The 15875-nt window shown below is 23.4% G+C and overlaps 4 protein-coding genes and 2 non-coding genes across 6 annotated transcripts; 4 read left to right on the top strand and 2 right to left on the bottom strand.

The window, feature by feature from the left end:
* Window positions 1-769: 769 nt before the first annotated feature.
* Window positions 770-851, top strand: tRNA-Ser-AGA-5. The gene has a single exon. It is a non-coding gene; the product is annotated as a tRNA-Ser (tRNA).
* Window positions 852-3080: 2229 nt separating this feature from the next.
* Window positions 3081-4979, top strand: DDB_G0277283 (hypothetical protein; the record flags this gene model as incomplete). Its single annotated transcript, XM_637688.1, has 1 exon — window positions 3081-4979. The coding sequence occupies one exon, from the start codon at window positions 3081-3083 to the stop codon at window positions 4977-4979; it is 1899 nt and encodes a 632-aa protein (XP_642780.1).
* A 937-nt stretch (window positions 4980-5916) lies between these two features.
* On the bottom strand, window positions 5917-7251 carry DDB_G0277285 (hypothetical protein; the record flags this gene model as incomplete). Its single annotated transcript, XM_637687.1, has 1 exon — window positions 5917-7251. The coding sequence occupies one exon, from the start codon at window positions 7249-7251 to the stop codon at window positions 5917-5919; it is 1335 nt and encodes a 444-aa protein (XP_642779.1).
* A 463-nt stretch (window positions 7252-7714) lies between these two features.
* tRNA-Leu-UAA-3 lies at window positions 7715-7797 on the top strand. Its single transcript has one exon. It is a non-coding gene; the product is annotated as a tRNA-Leu (tRNA).
* Window positions 7798-8616: 819 nt separating this feature from the next.
* Window positions 8617-11118, top strand: DDB_G0277287 (hypothetical protein; the record flags this gene model as incomplete). Its single annotated transcript, XM_637686.1, has 1 exon — window positions 8617-11118. The coding sequence occupies one exon, from the start codon at window positions 8617-8619 to the stop codon at window positions 11116-11118; it is 2502 nt and encodes an 833-aa protein (XP_642778.1).
* A 217-nt stretch (window positions 11119-11335) lies between these two features.
* On the bottom strand, window positions 11336-15129 carry ionA (P-type ATPase; the record flags this gene model as incomplete). The annotated part of the gene is made up of 2 exons (XM_637685.1): window positions 11336-14212; window positions 14308-15129. 2 exons carry the CDS (start codon window positions 15127-15129, stop codon window positions 11336-11338), a joined length of 3699 nt encoding a protein of 1232 aa, XP_642777.1.
* Window positions 15130-15875: the final 746 nt, after the last annotated feature.

Raw genomic sequence — 15875 nt, 5'->3', positions numbered from 1 at the left:
CTTTAAAAAGTTAAAAATCTGGAAATTTTCTAATTAACTTGGTTCCCAGGTTTTTTTTTTTTTTTTTTTTTTTTTTTTTTTTTTTTTTTTTTTTAAGTCTTTTTTATATGAAAAATGAAATAATCAAAAAAAGAGATTGTTGTTGTTGTTTGTTTTTTTCGATCTGATTATTTTTTGCTTTTTTTTTGAAAATTTTGCTACGCAAAATTCTCAAAACGAAACAAATAATAAATTACAATAAAGTAAAAAGATGGCTTTTTAAAATAGTTTATTTATTTATTTATTTGTTTTTTAAGTCTTTTTTATATGAAAAATGAAATAATCAAAAAAAGAGATTGTTGTTGTTGTTTGTTTTTTTCGATCTGATTATTTTTTGCTTTTTTTTTGAAAATTTTGCTACGCAAAATTCTCAAAACGAAACAAATAATAAATTACAATAAAGTAAAAAGATGGCTTTTTAAAATAGTTTATTTATTTATTTATTTGTTTTTTAAGTCTTTTTTATATGAAAAATGAAATAATCAAAAAAAGAGATTGTTGTTGTTGTTTGTTTTTTTCGATCTGATTATTTTTTGCTTTTTTTTTGAAAATTTTGCTACGCAAAATTCTCAAAACGAAACAAATAATAAATTACAATAAAGTAAAAAGATGGCTTTTTAAAATAGTTTATTTATTTATTTATTTGTTTTTTAAGTCTTTTTTATATGAAAAATGAAATAATCTTAAATTTCATACAATTTGAGATACGACGTTCATTCTAAACTTCAAAGACATCGTAGCAAAGTGGTCTAATGCGTCTGACTAGAAATCAGATCCCTTCGGGGGCGCAGGTTCGAACCCTGCCGATGTCGATAACTTTTTATAAAAATTGGCCCCTTCCGAACTTCGGATATCTCGAGAACTTCAAAGTTCTGTTTAGAAATTTCATTATTTAAAGTTTTTAATATTAATCATAGTAAAAGAATTAGAATAATAATTAATTAATTAAACATTATAAGACTACGAATTTAATTTCAAATAATTATTAATTTAGTTTAGTTGGAAGCTTTTTGGCCTAAAAAAACAAAAATTAAAAACTGAAAAATAAAAAAAATAATTGGTTTTGGTCCACTCTTTACAGCATCAATAAAAAAAAAAAATCTTAATGTTTATTTGAAAATCAATTTATTTCAATTGAAGAGATAATAAATTAATATAAATTAATACAAATTAATATAAATAACCTTCTATTATGTCACTTATATAAAAGAAACCTGGAGAAAACTTTAATAAAATAAATAAAAAATTATTTATTTTTATTTTTTTGAGTTTTTCTCTCTTTAATTTGTTGGTTTCGAGGATTTTTTAAAAATTCTAACTTTAGTGTTAGAATATCAAATATAAAAAAATCATTTCCGAACAATTTTTTTTTTGAATGGAGTAACGCAATTGTGAGTTGCTTCTTCTAGAGATTCTTCTCATTTCATTATAGTAGGTTTAAATTTTACAATGGTCCCCTTTTTTTTTTTTTTTTTTTTTTTTTGGGTGGTATTATATATTTTTTTTTTTTTTTTTTTTTTTTTTTTTTTTTTTTTTTTTTTTTTTTTTTTTTTTTTGTGTTGAGGGTATAGAGTGTGTTGAGTGATGTTATATATTTGTTTAGGTTTGGTATTAGTGTTGCTATGTATAGAGGAGAGTTCTAGTTTTTGCTGAATATTTCGAGTTGTGAGGTGATGATGGATTTGAATTTTTTCGATGCTTCAATCTTTGTTGCTTTTTTTGATTGTCTTATTAATTTATATATGTTTTTTTGGTTCTTTCCCAGGCAGCTTCTTGCGTTTTCATTAAAAGATGTTTGGGTTTTTCTTTTCTTAAGTTTTTGAGAGTGATTTCTTCGTGTATTCTTTTGTTTCTTCTTTTCCAAATGTTTTCACATATTATAGCTATGGCGTTGGCTGTTAGTGGAATATCCAGTTTGTTGAATATTTCCACTCCACGTTATTTTGGAAGCTCCACTTTTATCTTGAATGTAATCTTATTTCCGATCTATACCTTTAAATGTAACGAAAGTGGTCTTTTGTAATTATTATTTTACAAATATTATAGTTTTTATTTATATTTAAAATTTAATCTTTATTTTATATTTAATAATCTTTAAAACACTTTATATATTAATTTATTTATTTATATTTTTATTTAATAGATTTTATCGTTTAACAATGAAATTAACAGCCTAATTAAAATTAAATAATTTTTTTATATTTATAATAAATTAATTAATTATTAATTTGAAATATTATTTGACATAAATTTAAGATAATTGTAATAAATGCAAAAGAGGTTTTTTTTTTTTTTTTTTTTTTTTTTTTTTTGAATTGGATAACGCAATTATTATTTGCTTGTCCTTGAGATTCTAGATCTCATTTTATTTTATTTTTTTTTTTTTTTTACAGGGTCATGCAAAAGAGGTTTTTTTTTTTTTTTTTTTTTTTTTTTTTTTTGAATCGGAGTAAATAAAGTATACAGCACCCTATGTTCCCCTGTTGTCTCCAACCAGAGTACTTGGAAGGCCTGAGGTCGATTTACTTATCAGATCGAACGGGATGATTTGTTTCCAAACTTACAAAAGAGGTTTTATTACGTAAATTAATTCTAATGTAATAAAGTTACTCTATAAAATTAATAGATATTAAATATGCATATTACATTACTAATTATAGTTGACACACATTTAAATAATATAATAATAATAATAATAATAATACTGTCAACTCATTATAAATAATATAAATACTAAAGAATAATTTTATAAACAATATTGAATATTATAAATATAAACTAATATTAAATAAAGATAACAAAGTATTATTCAATTATATAATTATTAATTATATATATTTATAAAGCTAACAAGCTTTATTACATTTGGCGACATCGTCTTTCAAAAAAAAAAAAAAAAATATACTATAAATATAAAGTTATCAAATTATTCAATCAATTAAAATTGTACATTAGATTAAATTTAATTTAATAAAATCTTAAAAAAAAAAAAAAAAAAAAAAAAAATTTTAAAAAAAAAAAAAAAAAAAAAAAAAAAAAATATGAATAATAATGAAAACATAATTTTTTCGGGCGATGGAAAAGGTTTATCATTTCGTAAATTCAAACACTTACTCTTACTAATTCATGGCGAGGAAATATCGAAAGCTGATATTATTAGAAAACTAAGAAACAATGCATTGGAATATGCCGCAACATTGGATACAGACTTAACAGCAATGGAGATAATTGAAGATCTTAAAGATGCTTTTGATATTGGTGATAGTGATGATTTAACAGAATTAACAAAGTTGGGAGAATATAAATACAATACATTAGATATATTAATTGGTAAATTTCTATCAAAATGTTCAGCAGTTGATATTTCAGAAAAGTTTAAAATACAATTGTTTTATTCAGCTGTTGGTACTGAATTGGGTATTGAAATTACAAAATGTGCACCAAAATCATTAAAAAGAGCAATAGATATTGCAAAGTCTTGTGAAGATGGTTCAATTCGTATGAGAGGTAGATCAATGTATACTGGTCAATTGGTTGCAAAAACATTACAAGAATTTGGAACTCAAAAGTATCTTGGTTCTAGATCTGGTTATACAACATCACCACAGTACGTTACATCTCAAACTGAACAATCTACTGAAACTGAAGTATTAGCAACTCCAATTTATAAAAATCAAACATATTCACCACAATCATCCCCTTATAAAGCACCACAAAATCAAGTAAATTCAATCACAAAATTTTGTAAATACTGCAAAAAGAAAGGTCATGTAATTCAAGAGTGTTGGTCAAAAGATAAAAATAATAATAACAATTACAATAATAGAACTAATTCAATTACAATGGTCAATAATAGTACAATTAATTCAATCGGAATAGATAGTATGAATGCAGCTTTATTAATAAATAATAAAAATGTTAGAGGTTTGATTGATACTGGTTCATCACTTACTATTGTTTGGGAAAGTATTGCTAAAAAGTTAAAATTAAAGATTGAAAATAAACAATATTCTGTTAAATCAGCATCAAATAATGAAATCAAAATCATTGGAATAAGTAACACAACAATTAAATTAGGTAAAGCATTCGCTAGAGTTAAAGTTAATGTTGTTAAAGATAATGATACATCAATTGATTGTATATTTGGCATTGATACAATAATTGGATTAAATTTAGTAATTGATTTTAAAGAAATGATCATTAAGAATCTTGAATTCAATGTTGGTACCAAATTAATATCTAAAGAAACCCAACCATGTATACAAACTATATTTAAAACAGTATCTGATTATTCAAATAATAATAATAATAATAATAATAATAATAAATCATCAAAATCAGAATTATTAACAGATACTGATCATTTAATTGAAAATTTTAATTCTCATCATATACTATCAATCAAATCGTATCCAACTATTGAAGAACAACTACCAATAGATTACGATATTCCAGAATTCTTATTCCAAGAACCAATAGATTCACCAATAACATCAAATTTACCATTAAAATCAATATCATTAAATCAAACAGAGAATTCAATAATTAAATCACAAATAACTTCAATTCAACCATTAATAAGAAATCCATGTACAAATTCACTAAGATTAGATTTCGCTGATAATTATGCACAATCCGTAAATAATAATCTTAAACGTGCCTTTTGGTTTACAAAGAATAATCTCGATAAAGCTCAAGAATTACAAAAAACAAATTATGATAAAGGTCGTCGTCCAACAAATATTCAAACAGGTGATTTTGTTTATTTACATACACCATATTCACAAACTTCTATTGGTCCAAAGAAATTCTATAAACCTTGGAGAGGTCCTTTTAAAGTTCAAGAAAAAGTTAGCGATGTTACATTCAAATTAGATATGGGTAATCTTAGAGATCATAAAGTAGTCAATATTGAAAGATTGAAAAAAATTTTCAACTAAAAGGGGGGGATATGTAATAAAGTTACTCTATAAAATTAATAGATATTAAATATGCATATTACATTACTAATTATAGTTGACACACATTTAAATAATATAATAATAATAATAATAATAATACTGTCAACTCATTATAAATAATATAAATACTAAAGAATAATTTTATAAACAATATTGAATATTATAAATATAAACTAATATTAAATAAAGATAACAAAGTATTATTCAATTATATAATTATTAATTATATATATTTATAAATTTTTTTTTTGAATTGGATAACGCAATTATTATTTGCTTCTCCTTGAGATGCTAGATCTCATTTTATTTATTTTTTTTTTTTACAGGGTCTTTTTGATTAAAACATCTTTTTTGTCCAAACTTTTTTCTAAATCTTTTTTTATTTTATCGTCTGGTTCGTGATTGATGTTTATGACGTATTTGAATTGTTTTTTTTTTAATTGAGTTTTATCCACAATTTCGCTTATTTTTTGTAGGCATTTGTGTTGCTTAATATTTGTGGTGTTGTTTGTGATTTTCATTTTATTTTCTTTCTATCTTTTTTATTTTTCTGATTAACTTGGGTTTTTTTTTTTTTTTTTTTTTTTTTTTTTTTTTTTTTTTTTTTTTTTTTTTTTTATTTATAGAAAGTACTGAGTGAATTATTGTATTTTTTGAGATGTTTAGGAAGTTCTATTGCGGGTGTTGATGATGATTTGTGACACCCCTTGTCCTGTTTTATCAATTGGTGCGTGGTGTGTTATTTTGTTTTTATATTGTTGATTTATTGAGTAAATTTTATTTGTTTTTATATTTGTTTCAGTTAGAAGTGCTGCGTCCAGCTTGTTGTTGTCTAAAACGGTGTTTATTATGCTGGCAGATTGGATGGTGTTGGATCCTTGGATGTTCCAAACACCTATTCTTATTGTGTTTTTCTTTATAGTTTTATTTGGGGTAGATTTTTATCTACCTTTTGAAGTTTCTGGTTTATTTTGTCTTCTAACTGATCTTTACTTTGTTCGTTGTGTTGTTGGTCTTGTGTGTTTGTGGGGTTTTTTGATTTATTGATTTGTTTTAGAATTTCCTTGTTGAAGTTGTCTATATCTTCATCCATTTTTGTTTTTATGCTTTTTTGTCCATATTCACCCAATTTTGGTTTGACTGGTGTTTTGTTGGTCTTGTTTGTTTTGTCTTGTTGTTTCTTTTTTGGTGTGTTTAACAATTTACTTGGTGAATCGATAATTTTCGATGGTGTACCATAGGTTGGGCTGAAACTCATGATATGTTTTATTGGAGAGGAGAAGAACCATTGATTTGAAGGGATTGAAAGTGGGAATTCTATTTTTCTTATTGCATCAGTGTTTGGGCTGGTGAAGTCGAAGATATCATTTGCCTCTCTAAGTTTTTCTTCCGTTGTTAGTCCCTTTGTTTCGCCGTGTTGTTTTATTGGTGTATTGTATGGAGATGGTGGTTCGATAGGTTTTTCTGATTTTGTTTTAATTTCTTGATTGTTTATCGATTGTGTATTGATCTCATTCTCTATTCTTGTTAGTTCATCTACGTTTTCTAGTGATGCTTCTATTACCTTTTGAGCTGTATCATCTAGGGCCATAAATGTTTTATCATTAGATGAGGATGTGATTGGTGGGATAATGATTGTTCTTTTTCCTTGTTTTGGTATTTGTTCTGATGTAGATTGTGGTTGTTGTTCATCTGATTGTTTTTTATTTTTGTTTTCTTCTTGATTTTCTGGTAATGAGGTTTGATCTCTCCATCCTTTGTTGGAGTGTCCAATTAATGTTAGATTGTCTAGTTCAATGATAGTGTCAAATTCTTCTACGACTCTTTTCACTGTTTTGATAATTAGAGTTTCGCCTTTAATTTCTAATTTAATTAGTTTACATCCTTCATTTTCTATTACCCATTCTATTTCTGTGAGTGATTTATACCAATCAAAATCTGTATACATATTTTTTGGTCTTATAGTGGTTATAAATTGTCCTTTTAATTCTGCATCAAACATATTTACAAAATAGATTACTGTACTAATACTGTCTGTGAGAATTTTGAATGTATTATTACTTTTGATTAAAACATCTTTTTTGTCCAAACTTTTTTCTAAATCTTTTTTTATTTTATCGTCTGGTTCGTGATTGATGTTTATGACGTATTTGAATTGTTTTTTTTTTAATTGAGTTTTATCCACAATTTCGCTTATTTTTTGTAGGCATTTGTGTTGCTTAATATTTGTGGTGTTGTTTGTGATTTTCATCTTATTTTCTTTCTATTTTTTTTATTTTTCTTTAAAAAGTTAAAAATCTGGAAATTTTCTGATTAACTTGGGTTCCCAGGTTTTTTTTTTTTTTTTTTTTTTTTTTTTTAAGTCTTTTTTATATGAAAAATGAAATAATCAAAAAAAGAGATTGTTGTTGTTTGTTTTTTTCGATCTGATTATTTTTTGCTTTTTTTTTGAAAATTTTGCTACGCAAAATTCTCAAAACGAAACAAATAATAAATTACAATAAAGTAAAAAGATGGCTTTTTAAAATAGTTTATTTATTTATTTATTTGTTTTTTAAGTCTTTTTTATATGAAAAATGAAATAATCAAAAAAAGAGATTGTTGTTGTTGTTTGTTTTTTTCGATCTGATTATTTTTTGCTTTTTTTTTGAAAATTTTGCTACGCGATATATATTTATAAAGCTAACAAGCTTTATTACACTAAAAACATCAAAGCAAGGGTAGGAAAGTCTGGTTAAATCCGTGTGACTTAAGATCTCATCCATTCGGTTCGCGAGTTCGAATCTCGCCTCTTGCAATACTTTTTCCTATCATCTAAAGATCATAGGTTCGACTCCGAATGAGGTTTTACAATAATGATGAAAAAAGATAAAACTCCCTATTGTATTTTAATTTACTTTTTTTTTTTTAAAATAAAAAAACACAGTTACTTTTAAATCAATTTATTACATCAGGATAATAACTGGTCAATATCAAAAAAAATAATACACAGACAATAGTAAGAATTTATACCAAAAAATAATATACCGGCAATAGTAAGAATTTATACCAAAAAAAATTATTTTTATTTTAAAAAAAAAAAAATCTAATAAAATGGTTATTATAATAAAACTTATTTTGAAATTTCACACAAACCAATTTTTTATTTTTGTTTTTTTTTATTTTTTTTATTTTTTTTATTTTTTTTATTTATTTTCACAATAATTGTTTGGTGTGTTGGTAATATTTAATTAAAAAAAAATAAAAATAAAATAAAATAAAAATAAAATATAAAAAAAAAAAAAATTTAATTAATTGAATAAAAAAAAAAAATATAATATACGAATTAAACACTAATTAAATTATTTTAACATTAATAACCCGATATTAAACAATAATAAAATTGTTATTTTTTTTTTTTCTGTATTACAACTCCACATCTTCAGATAAATTTATTTTTTTTTTTTTTTTTTATTTATTTAAATATTTTAAATAAAATAAATTTAAAAATTAATATTTGTATTAAATAAAATTAAAAAAAAATTAAAAAAATAAAAAAGTTTATAAAAAGAGAACTATTAAATAATTTTAAAAATAAAATAAATAAAAAATAATTAACAAATAAATAAAAATAAAAATGATAATAAATGATATTACATGCACAAGTTGTAATAGAAATATTATAATTAATAATTTAAATAATAATATTATTGAACAATTAAATTTTAAAAATAATAAAAATGAAATAATTAAAATAATAAATGAAGAATCATCAACTACATTAAATTTAATAACTGATGAAAAAAAAGAAATTTTATTTTGGAAAATTTGGAGAAATAAATATATTTTAATAAATATTTTAAATAATTTAAAAGAAAAATTTACAAGAAATAAAAAATATCATGAAATTCATTCAGTTGATTATATGTTAAAAAATAACTTTATAGAATTATTAATAGATAAAGTTAAACAAAATTGTTATTTAACATTTTCAAAAAATTTTAAAATTCAAGATTTATTTGAAACTATAAATGGTGATACAATAATTTCAAATAATTTCTATAATAATTTAATTAAAAATTATAAAAGACATTTAATTCATAAATCTGAAACATTATGTGAAGAATTATGTATTTCAAATAATATTGAATTATTAAAAATTATAATTAATGATTCAGATTTTAATTATAAATTTTTAAATAATTCATCATTAATTGATTTATCAATTAAAAATGGTACTAATTTAAAAATTTTAAAATTTTTATTTAATAATGAAAATTTAGAAATTTCAAAAAATTATTCAGAAAAAGAATTATTAAAGAATTTATTTGAATCAAAAGAAAATAAAAATAAAAATTATAATGAAATTGCAAATTATTTATTAAATGAAGTAAATATTGATTTAAGTAAATGTGAACCAAGTCAATTTGATACATCAATTTATTTGGAATTAGATTTAGAGCTATTTGATAAACTTTATTTGAATGATAAAATTATAGTAGATCAAAATAGTCTTAGTTTTTCATGTATGGATAAATTATTTGATTGCACAGTAGATCAATTAAAAAAGTATATTAAATTCTCATTATCAATTTTAGAAAGATATTTAAGAATTGATGATAAATCGAATATTGAAAAAATTAAAAAATTAAATTTACCAACCACGATAAATGATGATAAACCATTATCAAGTTATCCATTTGAAAATCAAGATATTAAACAATTGATTGAAATTTATATTATTGATTTACAAGAATTATGTTGTTTTAGATTTCAGAATCAAATTTTAAATCAACTTGAATATTCAATTAAATATAATCAATTAAATTATTTATCAAATTTAAATCAAAAAATTAAATTACAAAAAGGTATTGAATTTTGTATTGAATATGGTAATTCTGAAGCATTATTAGAAATAATATCATCTCAAAAAATAAATTATAAGGCTTCAATATCTTTAACATCATCATTATCATTATTATCATCATCATCATTACTATCAAAAAATAAAAATAATAATAATAATAATAATAATTTTGAAATTAATGAAAATTTAAAATTATTTAAATATTGTTTAAATGATAAAGAAAAACAAAGAATATTTTTACAAACATTTTTATATCATATAAATTGTTATCAAGAAAAAGATTATATATTTAAATTGGCTTTAAAAAATGATGATTTAGAAATCATACAATTTATTCATCATTTAATGTTAATTTATGGTATTGGAATTAATAAATCAAAACATATTATTTCAAATAATTTCTTACAATTTGTTGAATCAACTAAAGTGTTAACTTATTTATGTCAAAATAAAAAAGATTTCAATTTTAATTATCAATCATTATTATATAGAGAAAGATTTGATTTAATGGAATGTTTTGAAAAGTTTTCAATTGTTTCAAAAAATGATTATTCAATAATGAATGATGAAAAATTATCAAAAAATGTTTTAAAATTTTTACATGAAAAAGGTTATAGTTGTACATTTCTTAGATTAAATAATAATAATAATTTTAGAAATCATTCATTTTCAAAATATATTGATATTGGTTTAATTGATTTTAATAATAACAATAATAATAATAATAATAATAATAATAATGATGATGAATTAAATAATAATTTACAACAACAATTTAAAAATAATATAATTTATTTATATTATTTAAATGAAAAATTAGAATTATTTAAATTGCTTGATAAAAATATAGATTTATCATCATTATTATTAAAAGAATTGGGTAAAAAATGTGATCTTTTATTAATTGATGAATTTATGTCAAAATATTATCAAAATGAACAAAGTAAAACACCAACAAAATATTTAATTCATTTACTTGAGAGTGCTGTAAAGAATGGTCATTTATTAATTTTACAACTATTAAATGAAAAATATTCTTTTATATTTAAAAATGCAAAATCAATTAATAATAATAATAAAAGTTTAAATTGTTTACAAGTTCCCAGATTAGTCGAATTAACTTTAATTGCAATGGAAAATAATTATTTAGATTTGGTAGATTATTTAATTGAATCAATTGGTTTAATGCCAAATCCAATTCAAATTTTAATTCAATTAAAACTAAGACCATCACCATCAATAAGTTATCTTTTAAATCGATATAATAAATAAATAAATAAATAAATAAATAAATAAATAAATAAATAAATAAATAAATAAATAAATAAATAAATAAATAAATAAATAATTTTTTTAATATGTGTCGATTTTTAAAATTTATAAAACTATAATGTAAATTAATACTACATTAAATTTATAAATTTGAATTTTTATTATATATTATTATTTTTTTTTTTTTTTATTAGAATTGAATTTCTTTAATTGTTTTTTAAAAACCTAATGATGAAGAAATTTTCCAATCTGGTCTATCATAGGCTATACGTTTACGAATTTCATTCCAACTAAAAAGACAAAATATCATTGGAAGTGGATAAGCCCAAAATAAACCTGGTACAGAAGCTGATTCGATAATTGTATGAACGAATGGAGTGTATACAACAAAAGCACAAATACCAGCTTCAATAACTAAACCAATATTGATATACCAATTACTTAAAATTTTATGAGACCACAAAGGAACGACACGAGTTCTATTAGTTATTAGATTAAAGAATTGACAAGTTACCAAAGTCATAAAATAAGCGGTTTGAGCTTGACGAAGAGCTTCAACTTGATAATCCGATTCGAAACCTAAATACTTACCACAACCTTCAAAAAAGTAATCATTTGTAGTTCCTGGAAGAGAATGAGGTGGGAAACCATGATGAGCCAATACCAAGAAGAAATTTAAGAATGAAATGATAGCTTCGATTGGACCAGCTTGAAGATAACTATAAGATAAGAGATTTGTAGTTACTAAATGATCTTTACCTAAAACACGTGGTTTACGACTCATAATATCCTTTTCACCAGTTTCATAAGCCAAAGAGATTGCAGGTGCCATTTCTGTACCCAAATCGATACAAAGAATTAAGAATGATGTTATTGCCAATGGAATACCTGAAATAATATTTAAAAGGAATGGTGCTACCTCTGGAACTGCATGAGAGAGTGTATAAGCGATGGATTTCTTTAAATTATCGAAAATGATTCTACCTTCTTCGATACCAGCTACAATTGATGCGAAATTATCATCCAATAAAATGATATCGGCAGTTTCTTTTGCAACATCACTACCTACAATACCCATAGCAACACCAATATCTGCTTTCTTTAAAGCTGGTGAATCGTTTACACCATCACCAGTTACAGCAACTACTTCTTTTCTTTTTTGAGCATTTTCTACGATTTGACTTTTTTGTTGAGGTGAAGTTCTTGCGAAAACAATTTCACTCTTACTTAGGACACGGTCCCAATCTGCATCAGTTAGTTCACGAATTTGACCACCATGTAAAACCACAGCTTTAACTTCATTATCATCGACTTGTGAGAGTGGAATACCTCTTTCCAATGCTATATCTTCGGCAGTTGGTGAGGAGATGATACCAACTTTTTTAGCGATAGCTTTAGCAGTGATTGGATGATCACCAGTGACCATAATAACTTTAATACCAGCTGTTTTACATTGATGAACTGCAAATGGTACATTTTCTCTTGGTGGATCTAATAATGAACATAAACCAACAAATGTTAAACCTGTCATTGGGAAATTTAAAGTTTGAGCATCATACATATCATTTGGTACGGTATTTTCATTATCTAATAATAATTGAGCGAAACCTAAACATCTTTCACCCATACTACCCAATGCTTCATATGCTTGAATGAAATCATTCTTTATCTTTTCATCAATTTCCAATTCTTTACCATTAATCATAAGTTTTGAACATTTTTCAAAGATAATCTCTGGTGCACCTTTCATATACAATATTCTAGCGGTAGAAGTATTTGATTGTGGTTGATCATTTGGTAGTTTATGAATTGAAAGTTGCCATTTATTTGTTGAATTGAATGGGATTTCAAAAACTTTTGGATTTTTAGCACGAGTAATTTCAATATCTTCAATTGTATGACAAAGACGAAGAATTGCACTCTCTGAAGCATCACCAAGAATTAATCGATTTTCAATTGGTCTTTCCATATTACCCTCTAATAATCTATCGAAATCTGCACGATTACAACAAGCACCTACATTTAATAATGCTGCACAAGTTGGTGTACCAATATCGAATAACTGACGACCAATGGTACCACCATTTTCAATGGCTCTAACAATGGTATTGTCATACCACATATGGCTAACGGTCATACGATTTTGAGTGAGAGTACCTGTTTTATCTGATGCAATCAATGTAATTGAACCTAATGTTTCAATGGATTCCAATTTCTTACTATAAACATTTCTTCTTGACAAACGACGTGCTGTAACCGTTAAACAAGCTGTAATAGTTGATGGTAAACCCTCTGGTACATTTGCAACAATTAAACCCAACACATTAATTAAATTTTGAATTGAATCAATACCAACTGCGAAACCAATGATAAAGAAGATCAAACCCATAGTGATACCCAATGCAGTGATGAAATGAACGAATCTTTTAATTTCGATTTGTAATGTTGTTTCGGTTTGTTCTGTATTTGATGCTAAATCTGCGATTTTACCAATCAATGTATTTGAACCAGTTCTAATTACAACACCACGAGCTGAACCATCCATAACCAATGTACCACAGAAAGCAAGATTATGAGTCTCCAATGGATTATCATCGGTACATGTAACAGTACAAGATTGGGCATCACTCTCACCAGTCAATGATGAATTATCCACTTTCATACCATTACATGTGATAATACGAATATCGGCAGGTACTTTATCACCAGCTTGACACATTACAATATCACCAACTACAATATCCTCCACCTTGACTTTGGTCTCTGAACCATCACGAATAACACGACATGATTGTGGTAAAAGATTCTTAAATGATTTCATAATGTTACCAGTTTGACGCTCTTGTGAGAATGTTAATAAACATGTAAATATTACAATTGCATATAAAACGCATGCCAAATATAAATTTACCCTTTGATTTCTATCCAATCCATAAGCTAAAAAACATAATGCTCCTGCAACTTCTAAAAGTATCATAAAGAAATTTGTAAAACATTTTCCTAATTGAACATACCATGGTACCTCTTTTGGTGGTTTTAATATATTTTTACCATTTCTAATTAATAATTCATTTGCTAATGATTGTGTTAAACCCTTTTTTTTTAAAAAAAAAAAATAAAAAAAAAAAAAAGTTAATATGATATTTCTATTTTTAAAATTGGTAAATATAATTTTAAAAAAATATTTACAGATGATAATGATGGATCATTTGAATTAATATTTGTTGAAAATTTTTCAGAAATTTGTTCAAGTGTTAGTTCATGTTCATTAACATCATATTCGGAAGCTTTTTGTTTGGTTGCAGATTTATCCTTTTTAGATAATTCAGCGGTTTGACCCATTGGTTTCATTTCGATTGGAGTATGTTCACCTCCTGATATCTCTTTTTTAGTTGGTGGTATTACAACATCTGCACCTTGAATAATTGCATTATGATTCTCACCTTTACCAATTGTAGTTGTACTTGAAGTCGATGTAGATGCTGGTGTAGCTGTTGATGGTGGTGGTTGATTGAAAATATCTTTAATTGATAAAGTTTCAGCAAAAGATTTAGCTTGTTGTTTTTGAACGGTTGTTGTCGATGATTGAATCGTGGAGAGGTATTGAGTTGGTGATGATGGTCTATTGGCACGCTTTTCACCAATTTGTTGTTTCATCTCATGAAAAATTTGTGGAATCTCTTTTGAAGTACCAAATAAATCAATGGATAATTTTGGATATGCTCCTGTTCTAACATCTTTTTGATCATAGGCTTGAAAAGTGTATGCATTATGTGCTTGATTCTTTGAAACTGTATTCATTGGATGATTATCTAAATTTTGAAATGATAATCTTCTTTTAACTTGTTCTTGTTCTTTATTTTCATCTGTTGATTTTGTTAAATTATTATTATCATTGCTATTATCATTATTATCAAAATCTTTTAAAATATTATCTTTTGCTAAATTATTATCTTCTTCATTATTATTATTATTATTATTATTATTATTATTATTATTATTTCCATCCATTTTTTAAATTATTTTTTTTTTTTTTTTTTTTTTTTTTTTTTTTTTTTTTTCTATATATTTTAATAAATTAATATTAAGTTCAGTTAGATAAAAGAATTCTATTTATACATAGGTAATGGTTTAAAAAAAGAAAAAAAAAAAATTCTATGTTATAAAATAAATAAACTATAGTATGTGATACAATGCATAACAAAAATAAATAATATGATTTTTTTAATTATTTTTATAATTTTTTATTTTATTATCCACACACACAATTAATTTATTTTAAAAAAAAATAAAATAAAAATAAAAAATAAATTAAAAACAAAACAAAAAAAAAAAAAAAAAAAAAAAACACTTTTTGTAATTATAATAAAGGATAAATTTTGTAATTTAAAAAAAATAAAAAATAAAAAATATAATGATGATATTATCTGATTAATTTATGAAATTAAAGAAAATGCTACATACTTTAATTGGATTTTTGTTTTTTTATATTATTTTTTTTTTTATTTTTTTTTTTTTATTTATTATGGTTTGATTATTACTTTTTTTTTTTTTTTATTATAAATTTTGGAAAAAAAAAGTTATTATATAATTGGAAAAAAAAAATATTAAACTTTTTTTTTTCTTTTATTTTTTTTTATCGCTCTAAAAAGTGGGGGTTTGTGCTTTTTTTTTTCAATTCATTGTACACTATCTATCTCTTGTTAAAAGGGAGTAGGTAGGTGTATTGGTAGAGTAAAAAAATATATATATATAAA

This window comes from Dictyostelium discoideum (genome assembly GCF_000004695.1).
Source record: "Dictyostelium discoideum AX4 chromosome 2 chromosome, whole genome shotgun sequence".
NCBI classification, from domain to species: domain Eukaryota; phylum Evosea; class Eumycetozoa; order Dictyosteliales; family Dictyosteliaceae; genus Dictyostelium; species Dictyostelium discoideum.
The sequence above is the reverse complement of the archived record's forward strand: the minus strand, read 5'-3'. Positions and strand labels throughout refer to the sequence as shown.